General features: G+C 45.9%; 1 protein-coding gene across 1 annotated transcript in view; it reads right to left on the bottom strand.

Annotated features, from left to right (window-relative positions):
- Positions 1-21,246, bottom strand: part of BRWD3 (bromodomain and WD repeat domain containing 3) — a 40,955-nt gene that overhangs the window by 6,061 nt on the left and 13,648 nt on the right. The window contains exons 15-36 of the mRNA XM_066581477.1: positions 20,530-20,664; positions 20,121-20,249; positions 19,807-20,032; positions 17,902-18,063; positions 17,080-17,260; positions 16,065-16,158; positions 15,840-15,986; positions 11,974-12,050; positions 9,570-9,747; positions 9,172-9,288; positions 8,941-9,048; positions 5,765-5,889; positions 5,054-5,136; positions 4,856-4,967; positions 4,632-4,747; positions 4,344-4,499; positions 4,136-4,256; positions 3,262-3,387; positions 3,099-3,180; positions 2,953-3,024; positions 2,726-2,866; positions 2,340-2,492 (exon numbers count right to left, since the gene is read on the bottom strand). Of these exons, the coding sequence (XP_066437574.1) occupies positions 2,340-2,492; positions 2,726-2,866; positions 2,953-3,024; positions 3,099-3,180; positions 3,262-3,387; positions 4,136-4,256; positions 4,344-4,499; positions 4,632-4,747; positions 4,856-4,967; positions 5,054-5,136; positions 5,765-5,889; positions 8,941-9,048; positions 9,172-9,288; positions 9,570-9,747; positions 11,974-12,050; positions 15,840-15,986; positions 16,065-16,158; positions 17,080-17,260; positions 17,902-18,063; positions 19,807-20,032; positions 20,121-20,249; positions 20,530-20,664 (2,841 nt within the window). The remainder of the gene's footprint in view (positions 1-2,339; positions 2,493-2,725; positions 2,867-2,952; positions 3,025-3,098; positions 3,181-3,261; positions 3,388-4,135; positions 4,257-4,343; positions 4,500-4,631; positions 4,748-4,855; positions 4,968-5,053; positions 5,137-5,764; positions 5,890-8,940; positions 9,049-9,171; positions 9,289-9,569; positions 9,748-11,973; positions 12,051-15,839; positions 15,987-16,064; positions 16,159-17,079; positions 17,261-17,901; positions 18,064-19,806; positions 20,033-20,120; positions 20,250-20,529; positions 20,665-21,246) is intronic.

The raw sequence follows: 21,246 nt of genomic DNA, 5'->3' as shown, positions 1-21,246 counted from the left end.
ACCAGCTCTTTGGCACTGAGATCCGTCACCGGGGACTGCGGTTTAGGGCTGAGAAGGGAGTGAAAAGTATCAAAGAGCCGTTTAGGGTTGTGTGATAGTGAGGAGACGAGAGAGGTGAAGTAGACTTGTTTGGTGTGGTGGAGGGCAAGGTTGTAGGTTCTGAGCATGGATTTGTAGTGGAGGAAGTCTGCGGACGTTTGCGATTTCCTCCACAGTCGTTCAGCACTTCTAGAGCACCGCCGGATAAAGCGCGTTTGAGGCGTGAGTCAGGGTTGCCGCGTTCTACATCGGATGGCTCGGGTCCTGGGGGGCCCGCTTCATCCAGGGCATGTTTGAGAGTGGTGTTGTAGTGAGCGGCAGCCAGGTTGGGGCAGGAGAGGAGAGAGATAGGGGACAGAGAGGACTGTAGGGATTCAGCAAAGTTCTGGGTGTGAATGGCCTTTAGGTTCCTGTAGGTACTGTAGGTAGGTGGGTCTGGAGAGATGTTAGGGAGCGTGACAGAGAAAGAGAGGAGGTTATGATCCGAGAGCAGGAGAGGGGAGTTAGTGAAGTTGGAAGCAGAGCAGAGACGGAGGAAGACCAGATCCAGAGTGTTGCCATCCCTATGAGTGGGAGAGGCTGTTAGTTGAGAGAGACCAAGGGAGGAGGTGAGCGAAAGAAGCTTAGAGGCAGATGGGGAGTTGGGGTCATTAGTGGGGATGTTAAAATCACCTAGGATGAGGGTTGGAATTTCACAGGAGAGGAAGTGGGGGAGCCAGGCAGCAAAGTGGTCCAAAAACAGGCGAGGAGCACCTGGGGGGCGGTAGATAACTGCTACTCGCATGGACAGCGGGCGGAAAAGCTGGCGCATATGTACTTCAAATGATGGAAAAGTGAGTGAGGGTACAGGGGGGGGGGGGGGGGGAGAATGACCTGGTAGGTGCATTTTGGGGAGAGAAGAGCACCTACTCCTCCACCACGCCTGTCATCTGGTCTCGGGGTATGGGAGAACTGCAGGCCATTGTAAGACAGTGCAGCAGGGGAGGCCGTGTCAGACTGCTGTATCCACGTTTCTGTGAGAGCGAGCAGATTTAGGGATTTAGCAGTAAAAAAGTCGTGGATGGTGGGGAGTTTGTTACATGCTGACTGGCAGTTCCAGAGCGCACATTTAAAGGAGTCAGGGGAGGGTATGCATGGGCTAGCAGTTGGGCTTGGGGATTTTATTAGTGAGTCAGGTAAGGTGTGATAGCTGGGAGCAGTGGAGGGTGGGCCAGGATTGGGAGAGATATCCCCAGCAGCTAGTAGCAGCAGGAGAGCGAGGGTTAGCAGATGGTTAGGAGATTTATGAGGATGACTTATTTTTGTTAGTGACATGAGGGGGTTTGAGGCTAAGCAAGAAGGTAAAGAGTGCATGCGAGCTGTGCATAGGTGAGGACAGGAGAGAGGGGCTAATATGAATAGTGCCCCCCGGAGGTTGGCACTTGAAAGAAGTTCTAAAACTGAGAGCAAGAATGAGAACAGAGGTGACAGCATTAGCGATAGCTTTTAAGTGTAAAGCATTAAGGATGAGTTTGTGGCCTACCTGTCGCCAACCCTGTCGAACTGCCATGATCAAACTGTATCATACTTTCTCCAGCTCATACTTAATACAGCTCATATTCGCGTGGCCTGCATGCTTACACTGATATTATAGTGAAAGTTTAAGGTACGACTAGGAAACAGTTGGGAGTGGCTAATCAGGTTCCAATTGACTAGGCAGCTGACTTTAGCATTGCAAACCTAATGACCAAATAAGGTTCCTTAGATAAGGAAAGCATCTCAGCAAGGATGGGTGAAAGATGCCATTTGGGGGAGGTGGATGGCAGAAATGACTAAAAGTAAAGTTTCATTTACCGATGCAAACAGATGAAAACATAATATACATTAAATGTGACGTATACATGGATATACTACAAGTCATGCTGTATGTACAGATAGATTATATGTTACATTCTATCTATGGATATATTTTATGACACGCTGGATATACCATAAGTCAGGTTTCATATTATATGTACAGCTATATTATGTCATGGTCGATATATTACATGCAATGTATACACAGATATACTAGAAGTCATGCTGTATGTACTGATATACTACACGTCACGTATATATATTATGTCACATTGTATGCATAAATATATTTTATGGCACCTTAGATATACTAAACGCAATGCTCGATACAGTATACATTACGTATGCACGCATATATTATATCTCACATCGTATGTACAGATATATTTTACAGTACATCATGTTGGATATACCATACGTCACGTAGGTACAGATATATACGTTGGATATATTACGTGTCTTACCCTAGATTTCTTGTTTGGGGTGTAGGCTTTGGAGTTGCTAAAAATGAGTCGAACATCCTGCCCAAATTCGAGAGGATCGCTGTATTCTCCCGCCTCTAGTTTGGCTTTGACAGTGCTAAAATCCATCGGATTATCTATTATATCCTGGTAATCCTGAAACAAAAGACATCAAATTACTGAAACCCGAGCAGAGAAACACCTGTAACATGAAAGTCCAGCAGGCAAACCGCCATCTTACGTAGTATACAGCACAGGAGCTGCGGGCGCCAGCCGCCGTCTCCGGCACAGGAGCTGCGGGCGCCAGCCACCGTCTCCGGCACATGCAGTCCTGCAGACGATTTCTGTGCGACACCCTAACTATCAGTTCTGACACAGTGGGCACTTACAGGATACGAGACGCTATTGACCGGCTGCCTGAAAGGTTCGGAGTCCTCACGCTCGTAGATTAAGTCCAGCAACTCCTTGCATTTGTCTTTCCATGAGTGTGGATTAGATCTCAGCAGATCTCGCTTGGTGCGCCGAGTGATCTAGTGAGATACGTTGTGTTAGTATGGCAGCAGCTGTTGGACTGATGTTGCAGGAATGACTACTAGATGACTTGAGATCTACTGACCAGAGGTTTAGTCACTGCTCGCCCCGTGGAGGTCCCTGGTCCATCTGAATCCATATCGGCTCCTGCACTCTGCTGGAGAAGACATAAGAGTGTGAGCTCACGTGTACCAGGCTCAGACATTGTGAAACTACAGGCCTGCATCTTACCTCGCCATCCTCCTCCACATCACTGACCCCCTCGCACTTCACCTGGTTGTAGATCTCCAAGATGTCTGTGCAGTCCTCGTCTCTAGAAACATAAGTGAAGCGGTGAGGCAGCAAACAACTACAGAGGAGACGCTGCAGCGAGGTGAAAGCGCAGCGCACGCACCTGATGTATCGCAGCAGCACATCTGTCACAATCTTGGCAGCTTTCACGATGGGAGAATTTGGTTCGTTGAATGTCCGGGCGTTGTGTTCAATGTAACGCACTTCCCACATCAGCGCAGAGATTCTCCTTCAAGAAAAAACAGAAGTGAGAAAATCCACCACACTCCAAGACATTCTGACATCTCACAGAAGGCTCCTTAGTATCTTCTGTAGCTGGCCTACGAACATGACCACTGAAGAAGCTGCCACTCGACTTCCAAAACTCCTAAAAGGGCTGTGCACATCCCAATGTTCGATAAGTAAAGCTTCATCATTGTGCACTGAAAGGTTCCACAACTTTGGTGATGAATTGGAGCTTCAAGTTTTTTACATTTTCACGACCCCTGCTTGCTGTCAGTGACTAGTAACATTCTTGTCTAAATAAAGAGAGGGGGTGAGGTGCAGAAACATTTTTTCTGAATCAAGGTCTTACAGCTGAAGACGTGTTACAATGTATCCGTACAGGTAAGAGCAATCAGCCTGGGAATCAGGACACAGCATTCATCCTAACAAACCCTCAGCTGTGAAAACGATTCAGCTACGTTCACACAACGGTATCCAACGCAAAGTTTTCCATGTGGATTCCGCCTGTAAAGCCCCATCAGAAATACATGTCTATTCTGCTATGAATCGGACTGCAGATTTTGTTATTAATGGGCAAAATCCGAGTGCGGAACTTCACCGCCTTTACGTTCAAATTGCCGTGAAGTGACATGTGACTTCTTCATACGAGAGTCGGGAGGGTTTTATCCCTACCCTTTATTCAATGATGGAGCTGTATTAACGGAAGACTTAATTGCCCTTTAAGTGTGTGGGGCCCGGACCCCCTGACTCACCTGTAGAAGTGACTCTCCAGCCTCTTCCTCACTGTGCTCAGGTCGGTCGGGTAGGTTATCACAGTGCAGTATAGGGGATAGGCACGGAGATCCACGGGAGCGCTGAACGGGCTGGCAAATTCTGACAACACAAGTCAGAGTGAATCGTTATTAGCATCGTCACGTGGCAGACTATTTTACATGTGGGACATCATAGGAGGATACACACCGAGGGTGAGCAGCTGGTCAATCCCCAAGATCACCCGCTCACACACTTCATCTCTGGACTTTGTTCCCCACTCTCCGTCCTCCGGCTTGTACTGGAGCGCGGTCAGCTCCTCGGCAGTAACCGGGACTCCAGCGCCAACCTCGTCTGGGAGAGATACTGTGGAGATCATCAGATGTGGTGTTACAAGAAGTGTCCCATAGACCCCCTTTCACGCTACCAACAGGCAAGTCCAGTCACACCAACACTCACTCATACCCCTAATATACTGAGCAGTGAGCGCACACTCACTCTCACACTCGCTCCCACTCGTGCCTATTGTATACTGGGTGAGAGTGAGCGTACTGTCTTCTGGGATTGGCTCCATGTCCCACGGGCTCATGTTCTCCCTTTCATTGTTGTCCCAACTGGAAACAGAAATGGTGACATTGTAATTCATCCCCAAGTCTCAGCAGCTGCAGACTATTCCGCCAGCACTCGCAGCCTATTCTGCCAGAGCCTCTGGCCACACTTACTGGACGCTGTAGCACTGGAACAGGCTGTCTGGGTACTCCATCTGGAAGGGCTGCTGACTCTCCACCATCCCAAACCACCAGGCATCATCAATGATGCTGCGGAAGCGATCACCTGGAAAGTGAGGAACATCAGCAGACCAACCTACACAACCGCCCGAGCCACTGCTAATAATCACACATAGAAACTACATCACCTACCGATCTGCCAGTTTCTCTCCTTCGCTTCCTTATAAAATTGATGGAGGACAAGAAAGTCAATCACATCTGGCATATCGTGATACCTAGAAGGAGACATGGAGCTATATCATCTCCTCGTGGCATCATATACCAATCACAGACCCATTCTGCATGTGCTTCCCACCCCCACCCCCTCCCCTTTTTAAATTTCTTGCCAAGATATAGGACTTTGCATTTCTCCGTTACGACTGTTAGTCACCCCCACTGTTTAAGCCTGCTCAGATCCTTTTGAATCCTCTCTCTCTTTCTTCTCTAGTGTTGGCTATCCCTTCTATTCATATACTCCTTCCCACAGGATTATATACATCCCTTCTATTCATATACTCCTTCCCACAGCATTATATACATATCAGATACAATACTCCCTAGGCATCGTATACTATCCCTCAGCATCACCATCAATCACAGACCATACTCTTGGGGATCATATATGAAGCTTGGTGGTAGAGGGATTGTATATCGTGCCCTACAGGGATGGCTAGGATGTCTTCTGCATGATCGTGAACAACTGCGAACGAATTAGCAGTGACATCAGTCGCTCGTTCAAATGAGAAACATCCTGTATAAAAGGGGCATAATCACCCTTACATGCACAATGTATCACTTCCTGTCATCCCTGACCCCCAAGAGCTCACAATCTAATCTCCCCATCACCCACAATGTATCACTTACTTGAGTGAGATTGACTCTCCACTCATCTGGCCAGTTATGGGGTCCAGGAAGGCGAGCTTTAGACAGCAGAGCGTTGGGGGTCCCACCTCGTATTTAATCCCCACCGTTTTTAAGAGTTCCTGTTCCTGCGGAAGAAGACGAGATACAATTATCAGGAGACTAGCAGGCATTTATCCCATATGGGAGGCACAATTCCCTCCCCACGATGTGTCATACACAAGTGTCCCAGCAGGATAACAGAGAATTGTGTTAGGAGTGATTCTCTGATACGTTCGTGAGGAACTTTTGCTGTGGTAAAACTACAGAGTGTGCGGAGTTTACTGCGACGTTCACACGCTGGCTGCCTGCAGCCTCAGTGTATGATGGGATCTATACGCTATATTCACGCTGACATATCACAGCTCCGTGTGGCAGCTGCATGTTTGATGCCAAAAGAGGATCAGATTCTGTCAGGAAGATACAAAAAATGTAACCCACATCTGAAGCAACAGCGCCACCTGCTGGTCCTAAAACATGGGGTGAGGCTACATTGTTTAGGCTAGACTTGAACAAAGTGTTTTTTAGTGGCTTTTTCGCACAAAACCCTTCAGTGAAACGTCACTTAAAAAGGGGTTTTCCGGGACTTTTACTAGTGAAGACCTCTCCTTAGAGCAGGTCATAAGTAGATGATCAGTGGGGTCCGACACTCCACTGGCACTGTGGACAGAGCCAGAAGCAGATAGCTCTGTACACACTGCAGCAGCAGAGGCTGGTATTGCAGGGCCCGCATCCATTGACTTCAATCAATACCAAGCTTGCCCGCTACGGTGCAGCCAGTGCTATCTACTTCCGGACTTACTTTCTCAGGATTAGCCTGTCATTGCAAACAGAACCGGTGTTTTTTTCCAATTTTAACATGACTGTTGGGGGAGTTTCTGGGACTTCAATACTGATGATGTAATCCTCAGGATAGGTCATCAATATTAGATCAATGGAGGTCCGTGACCCAGGACCCTCCTGATCAGCTGTCTGAAGTTGCCGCAGCACTCGGGTGATGAAAGTAACATCACAGACCTGAGAAGACGCAGCGCCCACCCAAGCAGCTTCTTCAATCAGCTGATCAGTGAGGGTCCTGAGTGGCAGACACCCACTGATTTGTTATTCATTATCCATCCTGAAGATACGCCATCATTATCTTCGTCCCGGAAGACCCTTTTAAGAGGGGATTTCACCCTCTGCACCAACAATTTGGTGAGCAGTTTGATGCTATAGATTCTTCCTAAAAGCCATGTCCCATACATAGCGAAAAATCCAACATGGATTTTGGTGCAGATCAGCAAGTGTTGCAGATACTGATGTGGATCTGCAGTATAAACTGACATTTCAATACAGATTTTTCTCGCAGCATGTAGATGAGATTTCAAGAAAGTATGAGGCGATATTGACATGGGGTACATTTGCTGCAGAATTTCCACAACATTTATGTTGGGTTCCCACAGGTAGAAAATCCTGCAGAAATCTTGCGGAACGGCTGCTGCGAGACCGCATGGAAATACAGCGAGATTTTCATGGCAGAAATGCAGGTTTTGGAGCAGCTTCGCTGCCTGCATTCCACTACGGCCATCTCTCCCCATTGAGGGGAGAGATGGCCGCAGCAGAGACGGCGCTAAAATTGACATGCCACAGCTTTGATTTCCACGGGGCATGTCACTTTTAGCGCAGCTTGTGCACAGTGTGTGGACAAAATTTTTACAAATCCCGACCACTTTGCTGGTTTATCCTGGGATTAAAATTGACGGTGGAATTTCCGTGCAGAAAGTCCACACAGAAATTCCGCCCTGTGGGAACCCAGCCTTACAGTAGCAGCAAAGTGGATGACATTTTCAGAATCTCATCTGCATGCCACAGAAAAATAATCAGTGCATAAATTGACCTGTGATGCAGATTGTAATCCTTTCACAGTTACATCCTGGGTGTGTGGGGCTTGTATGGCACAGGATTGGGAGCCGACAATTCTGACAGTGGCATTTAAATATCCCGATCGGTGTTCGCAGGTCCCCAACATCCTGCTTTACCCACCCCCTCCATGATCAGATTGCAAGTTGCCATTCAGTTGCCATGGCAGCTTGGGGCATTCTAAAGGCCCGCAGCGCTGAGATGACCGCAGCGCTGAGATGACCGCAGCGCTGAGATGACCGCAGCGCTGAGATGACCGATTGCTTATCAAGACATGCTTGTGGAGATAAAAAATAAAAAAGTAAAAAAAAAAATCAGAAATAAAAAAAAAATGTTTTATTAGAAAAAATGAGGCGGCAGAGGTTTAGTAAAATTCCCTTTTTCACAAATCGCTGCATCTATAAAAGTCCAATCTATTAAAGTAACGAATTACTATTTTTTTGGGCACTGCAGCTCCAAGTGTAAAAGTGTACAAAAACGTAACCGACAAACTACAAAAAAAAACCGAGCCCTCGCACAACTATGCCAACGATATATATACACACACACAACGTTATGGCTGTCTGAAGATGGCAGAATTCCTTTTTTTTTTTTTTTCTTAAGAAAAAAATCTATAGATATTTGTTATCGTCGTGACTGTCCCGGCCCACTCAATCGAGTTATCATGTCATTTTTGCCTCAGTATGTACACTGGAAAACACGAATTTCCGCCAAAGATGGCGGCACTGTGTTCTTTATCCATTGCATTCCTCTAAAAATTTTAAAGTGTTTTTCAGTACATTATGTGGTACATTACATAGTACAACTGAAAAATACAACAAGCCCTCGGACAGTTACGTCGATGGGTAAATAAAACAGAGGAAAAACTGAAAATAAATTTTAAAAAGGGCTGCATCATTAAGGGGTTAAAAGTGCAGCATGTAAATTTATGCTGAGAATTTTCAGTGTGGATTTCACCTTTTACAATACAAGAGGTGAAATCTGCAGGATTGGCATACACAACTAAACTGCTGGCCTTTCCACTGTGGTCACTTCCTGCTGGACATACAGAGGTTCCATGGACCCTGGACAAACAAAGGGAGGCATAGCATGTTCTAGGAGGTGCAGCAGAAGACCTGGTGTATGAAAACCGCCAGTAACCAGAGTGCGCTGCACACTCATCCAATAAAATGAATGCCGAACTCTGATTGGCTGCTGAGATGGTTTTAATGCAAGGTCCACTCCACGGACAAAGAACTTACCCTGAGCTCCATCTTATTCCATGGCTGTTTCTGCATGTTCACGCTGTAGGTTTTCGACTTCTTAACGGCGCGCACGTACGCTTCATGCCCTTGCTTGAAATAGATGACCTACACAAGAGAAAAGAGGCAGCTGAGCAAGGGTTAAACATTCACAGCACAGAGAAATAATGATGAAGGGGACCATAGCAGGACCCTGCCATAGAAACTCATGTTACAAGATGTCGCCAATACCTCATCTCCCATCTGAGGGACAAAGGGAGAACGCCGCGGAATCGTATCCAGAATCCATTGGGGCGGGATCCACTCCTCACTAGGCTCCCCCTCCATAGACAAGAGTTCATTCTGCTTCTAGAGAGAACCAGAAGAGAAAAGTCACCGGGGATCAAGAGACATGCGGGTGGTACTAACCCCTCAGCAGGACAAACCTTAATTAGATAGATCAGCCTCTCAGGATCCTGGGAAAGATGGATGATGAACCCTGTGACAGCTCCACCAATGGCTGTACCATCACCCAGCTTTCCCAGGAGGCCTGTGAGCTCTAGCGATGGTATACCATCACCCAGCTTTCCCAGAAGCAGAGAACAGACTTAATGTCTCTTCAATATTTCTTAGTTCAGCGAATACCCAACTGTGAGAACCTTTCTCCGGGTCTGCTTGCGTTTCCGCTGCCGCTCCTCTTCCTTGGCGGGGTTCTCTTCTTCAGAACTGCTGCACATCTTCCGTGTTGTCTGCCGCGTTTGTCTTTTCGGAGGCTGGAGATTAATTCCGGCATCTGCCGTCCAGTCCGAATAATCACTGGAGGAGCTGCTAAAACAGAGGAGGGCAAGAAGGACAAGTCAGCAGGCAACGTCTTCTGCTCCCCACTACCCATATTGGGTCAGATAAATCAGAGTCCTCTCCCTCTCACTACCCACCCCAAATCAGATACATCACAGTAGGTGAAGAGCTCACCTGCCCTCTACCCACTCCAACCAGACACATAGATGCATTACAGTGGGTGAGGTCCTGTCCCTCCCAAAAACACCATCCACGGGCTACATATATCACAGTGGGCGACACGGTCTACCACCACCAGCCATATACATCACATTGGGCTAGGTCCTCATGTCCCATCCATCTGCTCTGGGCCAGATACATTATAGCAGGCAACACCCTCCTCTCAGCTGCTACCCACTCCGGGGCAGATGCATCCCAGTGGATGACATCCTTTTTTACCCGCTACCAGCCCTGGGTCAGGTACATCACAGTGGACAACATCCTTACATCCCTGCTACCCAACCCGGGTCAGATACAGGAAATCACAGTGAGAGACATCCTCCCCAACCCACTACCTGCCCCAGATAAAATCACAGTGGGTAACGTCCATAGGGCCCCACTACCCACCTCAGGTCAGATACATGGCAGGAGGCAGTGTTCTCCCCTCCCCCTGCTACCTGTGCCAGATAATGCTACAATAAGAGAGATGTCCCGGTGACAAATCCAACATGGGGTGTAATGGAGCAATGCCAAACATCTGAGGAGGACATCGGGATGGATAATTACTGTGGGTGTACAGGTCGTTGCCCGACATTGAAGAGTCCCAGGAAAACTGAAGGGTTTACGATTTTATTCCTGCTGCTCACGGAGTTAATTGCTCCTCAGCACAATCATTACATGAAGCTGAATTAATAATTTGGAAAGTGCCTCACAAGGGTGGATCAAGACAAGGAAAAGGGTACAGTGTGGTAGTATAAAAGGACTCATGGGGTGTGACCCCCTGGGCCTGAAGGACCAGGCGGCACACCTGTAGTCCTAGTGAGCAGAAAGGTTTCCCCCTATGCCAGGATAGCATCCAAATGAAGTGGAGAACTGCAAAGTGACCAAAACTCCCAATGGAGTTTTGTAACAAAAGAGAGAATATACGTATAAAAAGTCTTGGGCTCATAGGAGAACAAAGTCATGGTGGCAGAGGAATCAAATATCGATCAACTAGTCCTTCACTGAGTAAACTCCTAGAACTTTACTTTTACTAATACAATTCTAAAATATATATATAGGACTTAAAAATGAAGTGTAAATATAAAGAACGCCGATGGTGTCTGGATTCTAGAGAAACAAACCCCAATGTGACGAACAGATCTTAGACTGGTTTAGATGCATTCATCCAGACATCAGGCGTACTCTCCATGTGTCCTGCCTGCATACACTATCCCCCAAATTGTAGGATAGATCGAACGGGGAGGTTGTAGTCCAATGTAATAACATAAGACTCCACATTCACCAGCTAGGGGTCCTTACATAACATACTGAGGTTCTCAAATACTGAAGGTGATCACATCACCCATGGAAAGATTCAGTATACAGCCCTCGAAAATGCTTATTGTCTGCCATAAGGGTGTAGCACCAGTCTAAAGGCCCATTTAGACACAATGATTATCACTCAAAAGCGATCTTTTGAGCGATAATCATTGTGTCTAACTGCACTGACATCCTGCAGTTTTCGTTAAGCAGTCACTGACCGTTGTCTTTCAGCATGCTGAAAGAGAGCAATCAGCCTTATCAGGAGTTCACAGCGGGATACAGCTGATACTATTGTTTCAGCTGCATCCCACTCCCTGAACACAGGCAGGATATGAAGAACACAGCGGTCCAGCTGTGTTCTGCATATGCTGCTCGGAGCACTCGGCTGTATAACAGCTGGGCGCTCCGAGCAGAGAACAGCTGGATGCAGAACACAAGTGACCCCACTAGTCTTCTGCATCCCCCGCTTGGAGCGCAAGGTGATCGCTCAACATTTGAGCGATCAGCTTGCGCTTAAAGACACACAACGATTATCGCTAAAAAGACATCTTTGAGCGATAATCGTTGTGTCTAAATGAGCCTTAAGAGGCTCTTATTTCCTGATGCTACAGTAGGTCTTCATTGTTTAAAAGATCGATCCAACAGAAAGTCCCACATAAAAGCACCCTTAGAGATAAGAGAACCAACTACATGCATCTGCCCTCCCTCTCGTCACCAGCATCATCCCATATAGAGAATCCCCGATGGTAGTACCTGGAGGAGCTCTCCGTTTGCCATGGAGCAGCCACTTCCCCATCAGATGCTTCACTGGACTGACGCGATTCTTCATCCTACAAGAAGAGAGAAAGCAAAAAGTTAGCTTACCAGATCCTTAAAGGGCTTCTCTGTAACTGAAGTATTAATGACCTATCGACAAGATAATACAAACAGCTGACGGGGGGGGGTCCATGGCTCAGGATTCCTCTATTAGCTGTTCTCCAGTCGGCTGTCAGGGTGGATGGAGCAGAACGTGGACAGCTTTGTACACACTGCAGCAGCCCGTGGTGGTAATGCAGGTGCTATTCTCATTTAATCCAATCCAATACTAACTATGGCTACTGCAATATGTAACCATCACTTCCGGCTCCATACACACCGACAGTGGAGCAGCAAATTGCCATGGGTCCTGATCCTGTTCAAATATTGAGCACCTTCCCTGAGGGTAAGACATTAGTAGTTCAGACGATCCTGGACAATCCCTTTAACCGCTGATTGACACGGCCTATTTTGGCCAGAAGTACGCAACAATTCTTGGGGGATTTTCATTTCCACTTTTCAAAAGCCATAACGTTTTCATTATTCCATCGACATGGACATACATTAGCTGAAAGCGCTGCAGAGTAAGTTGGCGTTACACAAATAACAAGATTTTTTTTTTTCTTTTTTACAAGAGCTTGCTTTTTGCATGGTGAGCTGTAGTTTTTAGTGGTACCATTTTCGGGGTAAATATAATGTATTGTAGAACTTTTATACATTTTTTTTTGGAGGGGAGGGAGAAAAAAACCCCATCAATTCTGCCCTTTTTTAAAAAAAATTTTTTTTAACAGCATTAAGGTGCTTTTACCAAGGCCAATAATTGTGCGGATGACTGCAATCCAGCGAGAGTCTTAACGATTATCGTTCAGTGCAACGCCCAATATCCATGGGTGGATCAGATTTGAGGAATCCTTGCGGGTTGGATACGCAAATCAAGCCGCCCATAGGGATATATGGGCGCCCATAAGGGAAATAAAGCATGCGGATTCGATTTGCGGACCTTTTGGTCCGGAAAAAAAAAAAAAGTTATTGCAGCATGCTCCATTTCAGTGCGGATTGCGCACAGATGCCTTCCATTGAAGTTAATGGAAGCCGTCCGATATGCAGCCCATCTGCAATTAAATTGCAGAGAGATTGCGGATTATAATAATCCACGGGAAAGCAGGAGTTTAAGAAAAAAAATCTCCACTGTACGTGTGCGGCAGGGCGCCGGCCAGCGCTTCCGCACATATCCGCGGTGAAGAAAAGATAAGCCCCGCAGAAGGCCCGGACGGTACGTAGAATCTTATAGTGTACTCGGCCGCTGGCAGTTTCTGCATGCAGAAAACCTAATGAGGGTTTGTTTCGTGTAATAGGCCGCATCACTTATGAACAGCTGCCTGCTTACTGTGAATGGAGGCGGCGGGCCGGAAGGTTCCTCGGCCCACTCCACCGTCATTCACTAGCAATAATTGTTCCTGTATAAAAGCACAGGGGTGATCACCGCTGGGATGAGCTGTCGGGCATCTGCACCCAACATGTCGCCCCCGTGTAAAAGCACATTGAATCATGCAGCATAAACGACATAAATCTTTTTCTGTGAATTAGTACGGTTATGACGCCGCCAACATTTTTTAGTTTTATCCACTTTTGCACACCGCTTTTGTTTAGACAATATTATTTTCTTTTGTACCGCTGCGTTCAAAGTCCCAGAACTTTATTTTTCCCATGCATGGAGCTTTGTGAGGGCTTGTTTTTTTGTGCAACGAGCTGTAGTTGTTTTTATTCTTACCATTTTTGGAGAACAGGAGGTTTTTTTTGATCACTTCTGTTTGTCTTTTTGGGGGGCGCAATGAACAAAAAAAAGCATTTTGGCGCAGTTGTTTTTGCTTCTTTGATAGCATTTCCTGTACAGGATATAAAGTGTGTTCAACTTATACTAAGAGTTGCTAGGGATGCAGCGATACTAAATGTGATTTTTTTTTTAATTAAACAAAGAGGGGGAAACGTGTGAAAGGTCTTACTTTTTTTTTTGAACCATACATTTTTTGTTCCTGTAGAGGACTTGAACTTACGATTACTATGATAATATATTGCAGCACTTCTATACCGCAAAGAATGATCGCTAATAATAGTGATCATAAGCCATGGCAGACCCGGACGTCATTGTCTCCACTGTTAACCCCTTACATAACGTCAGAGTGCATTTAATATCACAGCATCCGTAATGACCTGTACATAAATTGAACACAGTATTTATTCTGCATGGCACAAACCGCTAAAAAGCAAAAAACAAGCCTGTACCAAGCTCCACCACTGGAAAAATAAAAAGGTTATAGGACTTTGTAAGTAATATTATATTATATATATTTATTACACACACACCGCATATACTCGACTATTAGCCAACCCCAGTATAAGCGGAGTCAATAAGTTTTACCACAAAAAACTGGTAAAACATATTGACTCTAGTATAAGCCTAGCTATAATCAAGAATATACTAGGTAAAAAAAAAAAAAAGCGATACTCAACTCTCAGCCAGCATCTGTGTCCCCGGCCCAATGTTTTTCCCGGCGGTGCGGCAAGCTGCTTCAGACTTCTCCCCACTGTCATCCCCCTGGCTTGGTTTTAAACTCCCCCGCCGTCAGCACTGTGTAACTAAGCCAATCACAGCCATTCAGTGATGTCATTCACTGAATGGCTGTGAATGATCGAGCACCAGCTGTGATTGGCTGGTGCTCCATTCAATCATAGCGCTAAGTTACACAGCACTGATGGCGGGGGAATTCAAAACCAAGCCAGGGAGATCACAGCGGGGAGAAAACTGAAGCAGCTTACCACACCGCCGGGAAGAGCATCGCGCCGGGGACACAGATGCTGGCTGAGAGGTGAATATTGCGTTTTTTGACCTCACTCGAGTATAAGCCATGGGGGGCTTTTTCAGCACATTTTTTTGTGCTGATAACCTCAGCTTATACTCGATTATATACACACACACACATTATATATATATATATATATATATATATATATATATATATACACACATACACACACATACATACATACATACACACACACACAGACATACACACACACACACACATACACAGTCATAATCGGAAGACGCAGAGAAATTTATCTTATCACTTATGCTGCATGATTAATGCAGTAGAAAAACCTGCAAATGTTTTTTTTTCTTCTTCTCTCCCCATCAAAAAGATTCAGTAAGCTCCACAACACATTATATGTACCAAAAAAATTGTACCAATTAAAAATACTGCGCTACACCAGCCCTCCTCAACGGGGGAAAAAAATAATAATGTTATGGCTTTTGATAAATGGAGATGAAAATCTCCCAAAATCGTTGTATCCTTAAATAGGCCAAAGAGTCCTTAAAGTTTTGAATAGAAAGCCCCTTATAGGAGGCGACTTCGCCATCTGTACGTGAAACTCGCATCATAAGAAGTACTGCAGCTTTGTAACAGATTATGATGCAATCCCTAACTTTTTTCAAGATCTCTGCTTGCAGACTCTGAATGTGAATGATTTATGCTTGCATTTAGAGCCTGAACCAGAGCTTGGACGCTGGACCCTTATCTATACAGAAACATTGTGACAAATCTGTCACCGCAGGGTAAACAGGTTGAATTTTAGAGTAATTAGTTCAATTCATTGACAACAAACATGAATCTGGTGAGGAATGGCACCACAAAGTCTATAAGAAAGTTGCAGAACTTTTCAGTCTACAATGATGACTCCAGCTACAGGAGACTGGATGCCCCGCACACACAGCGCCCTCTAGCAGTACGGTCTTATCTCACAGTCCCTGGTAGAGCAGATACCTCTGGAGAGCTCTGCGTATCCTCCCCATTGGTGGTAGCGGCGCTGCTCTGAGAATCGTGTTCTATGTTGGATCGGGTCTGGTACGCGTGCGGACGTTTCTTCTGGACCCTCCGCAGGGAACGCCCGCTACACACCTGATATTCACTCTGGAAGGAAGAGCACAGTAGACAAGGTGAGTGGCCTGCAGAAACCAACAGATCTCACCCCCCTCCCATAATACCTACCCGCTGCGCCGGGTGAGATGGCTTCCTCCTCTTCTCTGTGGTGTACAGATGGACCTCCATTTCACCTTTAGCAGATCGGCACTCCTCCTGTACCCTGTAATAGAAGACGCCTCCTATTAATCAACGAAAGAGCCTAAAAGTCCAGTCCCCACACTGAAGATAAGTAATAATAATCATCTTTATTTATATATAGCGCCAACATATTCCGCAGTGCTTACAAAGCAGGGGGAAACTAACAAGACCACGGTTACATGTAGTAATCAGTTTATGGAAACAATAGGGGTGAGGGTCCTGCTCCAACAAGCTTACAAGCTACAGATAATGGGGGATACAGAAGGGAAAGAAGCTGGAGATGTGCACAGTATGGCGAGGTGGAGAGTGAAGGATGCTATATATAATATATATATATATATATATATATATATATATATATATATATATATATATAGACAATGGTCAAATTGTGACTTCAGCAGGGAAGGGGGGGTTGAGTGCAGCTAGCAGGGATTGCAGTCGGCAGGACAGGGAGCATGTTATCAGGTGGAGTACAGAGGGGTTGGGTTTAGGACTGGTGCTGCTCTGGAGAAGTTTTGGAGGTGGGAGTGAGTGGTTTGAATTAAAGGGGTGCTTAGTCTTATTTAGTTAGCAGAGTGGAGGGCACGGACTAGGCAGTGGATTGAGATGAGGGAAGCAATGTAGAACCACATGCTGGGATTTGCAAATTTATATGCAAATGAAGCTGATAAAGTGCTAATTCGTATTCGTTTCCATTAGTACTTTATGCAAAATGATCGCTAGAAATGTCAATCTTTCAAAAGATTGTCTTTGCATGTAAATGGGCCTTAATACAAGATGGAAATCAGGATCAGTACGAGGTAACTATTGTATGTACACAAGTGATAAACTAAAATAGAAGTGGAGCGTCACCACAACCAACAATCAGGTTTGCTCTGCACCATTCATTCTTCTTGGCTGTTGTAACCCAACAATGGTAGTACCGCACACACTGCTTCACCTGCTGACACCAGGATGCAGCTCATTCACCACCACCCTCCTCCTCCATGCCATCAGATCTCGCTCTGTCGCCATCTGGCTTCTTGGGGCATTTTCATGCATTTGGCGGACTCCTTCAATCTGTCCACTACGAAGTAGGCCGACATTAGGTGATGACAAATCCAGACTTTGACTCCTCAAAACTGAAATATACAAAAGGTGAATGTATGTGACTGACGTTTGCAGATTAATTGTTGGTAAACCTGTGACATCGAGAGTCTGGTGACCTGTCTGTAACGAGGCACGTACATTATTGCGTTATTTAAGATTAGACAGAAGACATGCGACTGCTTCATGTACTCCCTTTTCATGGTACCATTTGATGTTGCATTGATCACCTCTATTACTGCACCAAGTATAACGGACAGATGCAGAATCTGTTCAGATCTACACAGCAGTCACCCATCCTGTAGAGCCGCAGACATCAGCGTCAGGGTGAAGTGATGCGATTGTCCAACTACCTACAGCAGCTGAAGTTGCAGTACGGCCCTTCTTGGTCCTTGTGGGATGCATGATATGGAACAGTTATGTCACATGTGCGGAGTCCTTGGTGATGTGCAATAGATGTCAATCAATCTTGGCACTATGGTTTGTACTTGGCCACATTAGTTTTGGGCACTCATCTGCCCCTTCTTCAGTAGACTAGCTTGAGCAAGTAGCCTGCACACTTATCAAACCTCAGGTTTTAATGCCACTTACTGCTACTGCTAAGCATATATAGCCCTGCAGTCCTCTCGTGTATCATGGGGGTCAATGAGCTTGTGCAGGAATACTCGACACTCACATCCACTGCTGATTGAGGGGAGATTGTCTTCGGGCACATCGTCCTCCGTCAGTCTCTGGTCTTGTTCTCTCTGTAGTTCTCGGATGAGACCATCTAGGACACTTTCCTCATGAGCAGTTGTCTGCTGCTGCCCAATGACCTGCTCCACCACATCCCCATTACCTGATCAGGGAGATGAATAGACACATTAATACGTGTATATTAGTCCGATGGGATGACGACAAAGGGCAATTACCCTGGATTCAGAACCACACATAGGGGACTTAAGAGTCATGACAAAGCGCGCTTGAAAACTCCTGTTGCCATTTCTAGCATTTCTTCACAAAACATTAAAGGGGTTTCCGGGACATGAAAAAAAAAAAAAAAATTACACAGGCTTAAAATGTGGAAAATTGAATACTCACCTCTCCCAGCGGCTCCCCGGCCTGCGCTGCAACCCCGATGCCCAATACTGATCCTCCTCGGGCTAGAGACGCAGCCCCCCTTCTGTGTGTTGCAGCACTGTTTTTACAGTTTTTGTTCTTTCATGGTTTTAAGGCTATGTACACATGGAGGACTTCACTGTGGAGTTGGAGCTAAACCCATGGCAATTAAGAATCAAATCCAGAACAAAATCTGCATCCAAAAGTGTCCTGTTGCTTCTTATGGGAATCTATTTTTACCGGGTAGTTTTTAAATCCTCCGTGGGAAAGACGAAAAAAACAACAAAACTATGGGACGTTACTTCTTGACATACAATCTTTGTCAGAAAACGTGCATTCCTGAAATCCCATTTAACTGCGCTAAAGCTGCAACTGTACCCAGAACGCGGGGACTCCCTGGGAAAGTGGATGCTAGAGTCAGAGTTCCAGGAATTATTGGAATAAGCAAGCAAATGTTGATACAAACTTGGGGGCGAGCGGGCGCCCTCTCTCTCTCTCTCGGGAGTTTCCTTCTTCCCCTCATACCCCATCCCTTACCTTCCCCCCACCCCCCCAACCTCTTTCTTTCTATTGCTAGGTTTCATTCTCTTCTATATCTTTACTTTTACAGAGACAGACCATTGCTGAAAATATGAGAGTGTTTGATATCAATAAGTGCCATACTGATTTGACAATGGACAGCGAGACTACTTTGATGCTGGTACCGGAGTCGCAGGGGGCTCTCCAGAGGTCTCCTTCTAGGGTTCCAGCTCAGAGAAGCTCACAATTAGGGGTCATCTCTTAACTACTCTGATTTATATATGATATCCCGACACAGGAATCGCATCAAGAAATGACCTGTTGCTTCTTTTTTCTGCACATGAAAAACTCCGAGCTGAAGAAGCTAGCGCTTGGATTTTCCATAGAATTAGTAACGCACTTCATTATGCAGATTTTGCAGTCGATTTGGCACAGAATCGCTATGGTTTCAGTATTAACCTCAACAACTGCGTGCAACCTTTGGCTACATTCGCAGGCAGCTAATTTTCCACTTCAGATTTTGATTCAGATCCGCATTAAAATCTGCCCAAAAACATGTAAATTTTGTGCTGCGGATTCAGTTCAGAATCTACATGTAACATGTAGACTTTTAGCAGATTTTGAAATGGATTAATGCTGTAGATTGTCAGTGGAGATTTCACCTCTTCACACGAGGGGATGCAATCCATGTTACATGTGTCATCGCAAACGCGGCTTGCCTTTTATATAAAAAGCATAAATAATCTTATTACAGCGGTTACAAGTAGTATCAGTACATGACGGCTTCTCCATGCAGCTCATATATACTTACATGGTGTAAGAAGCCGCCATGATCAGGATAAAGTCACAATGAAGACCTGCCGCACATGACACTACTAATATATGAACCCCGATATGTGTATCACAAAATGCACACCAGGACTCTATGAAGGAATCAGACAACCACAAACAAAGAAGTCGTTACCGTTGGATACGTATCCAAGCTGCGGGATCAGCTGCTCGTCTTTGCAGTTCTCCCTCCCTGGTACGAGGCGTTGGAGGCGGGTAGGGTGCGGATTTCCATCTACGTCCACCAGAAACGGGGGAGGCATGAGGTGCGGGGCCTGCTGCGTTTGTTCATCTAGGACGTAGTTATTGGTATCTCGAATCAGCGGCCGGAAGTCAGTGTGGAAGAACATCTGTTCGGGAATCTGCGCCAAACAGACATGGCCATCACTATGGGGTAACGGACACTGGAGGCCTCTCTGACGTCCTGCTAGGGGGCCACGCGTCACTCACCTTCTCATACGCTTTGCTGCATCCAAAGCCGAACAACAAAAGGTGCCCGTGGGAGTCGGTGCAGGCGAAGTGCTGCCCATCAGGTGAGAACTTGCAGTCAAATACGGCACCGTGTCCCTGGCCTTCAATCTGAAATACAGACGTGGAGATCCTTAGGACTAGACAGGAATTTAGTGGCCCCATTCATTGACAGCAAGCTGAGATGTTGAAAACAGTGAATAAAAGAAGCAAAGAGCCTGTTAGAAAGTGGCAGAGCCTTTCACTGTGCAGCGATTTGGCTTTATTTACAGAGTCCTCTAGAAACTGCTACTCGACCCTTTACTTGCAGGAATCATTACTCACGCCGGGCGCCGATGCAACCTGTAACTCAACATTGGACACAAACGCCACTTAAACAGCAGATTCTCACCATGTTGAAATAATTCCGGATCTTCGTCCCTTTCTCCAGATCCCAGACAAAGATATTCCCATCGTGGCCGGCGGAGAGGAGGATCCTGGAGTCGAAGGGGTGAGCTTCCAGGACGAACACCTCGTCATCGTGACCCTGCAGAGACATCAGAGATAAGGATATTTATCATCTCAACTCCTCCCTATCTGGAGGGCTGCTAACCCCTGCTGACCCTAGCTAAGGGCTTGTTGCAATGTATTGCTTGTTGCAAGTCTAGATCAGTTTGAAAGTCTAGGATGAAGGACAGTCGACCGGAATACACTAATCGGCGCTGTGAGCAGAACAGTCAGTTCTCAGATACTAAATGGAAATACAAAAGCCAATATTCACTGACAGAAAGTAAAAATCTTACTGAAAGTGAAGTGACACATTAAGCGCTCGTTCACAGGCCTGTCAGTTTTTTAGATATGCATTTTGCAACAAAATCGGTGTCCTCTTAATATACTACTGAATTCAATGGGAATCAGTGCGGATTTGGAAAGTCACATCTGGGGGGGAAAAAATCTAACATATCAATTATTGACACAGTTTTTGGCTCAGAAACCACATCAGCTAGCCACAAGTGGATCTAGTCCATTGAACAGGGTCTGTAAGTGGATCTGCAGCATTTAATCTGAGGCTGGGCTTTGTATTTTTACCATGGATTATGGAGCAAAACCATGTTGAATTTTTCCGACA

Source organism: Eleutherodactylus coqui, chromosome 10 (genome assembly GCF_035609145.1).
Source record: "Eleutherodactylus coqui strain aEleCoq1 chromosome 10, aEleCoq1.hap1, whole genome shotgun sequence".
In the NCBI taxonomy this organism is placed as follows: Eukaryota; Metazoa; Chordata; class Amphibia; order Anura; family Eleutherodactylidae; genus Eleutherodactylus; species Eleutherodactylus coqui.
The sequence above is the reverse complement of the archived record's forward strand: the minus strand, read 5'-3'. Positions and strand labels throughout refer to the sequence as shown.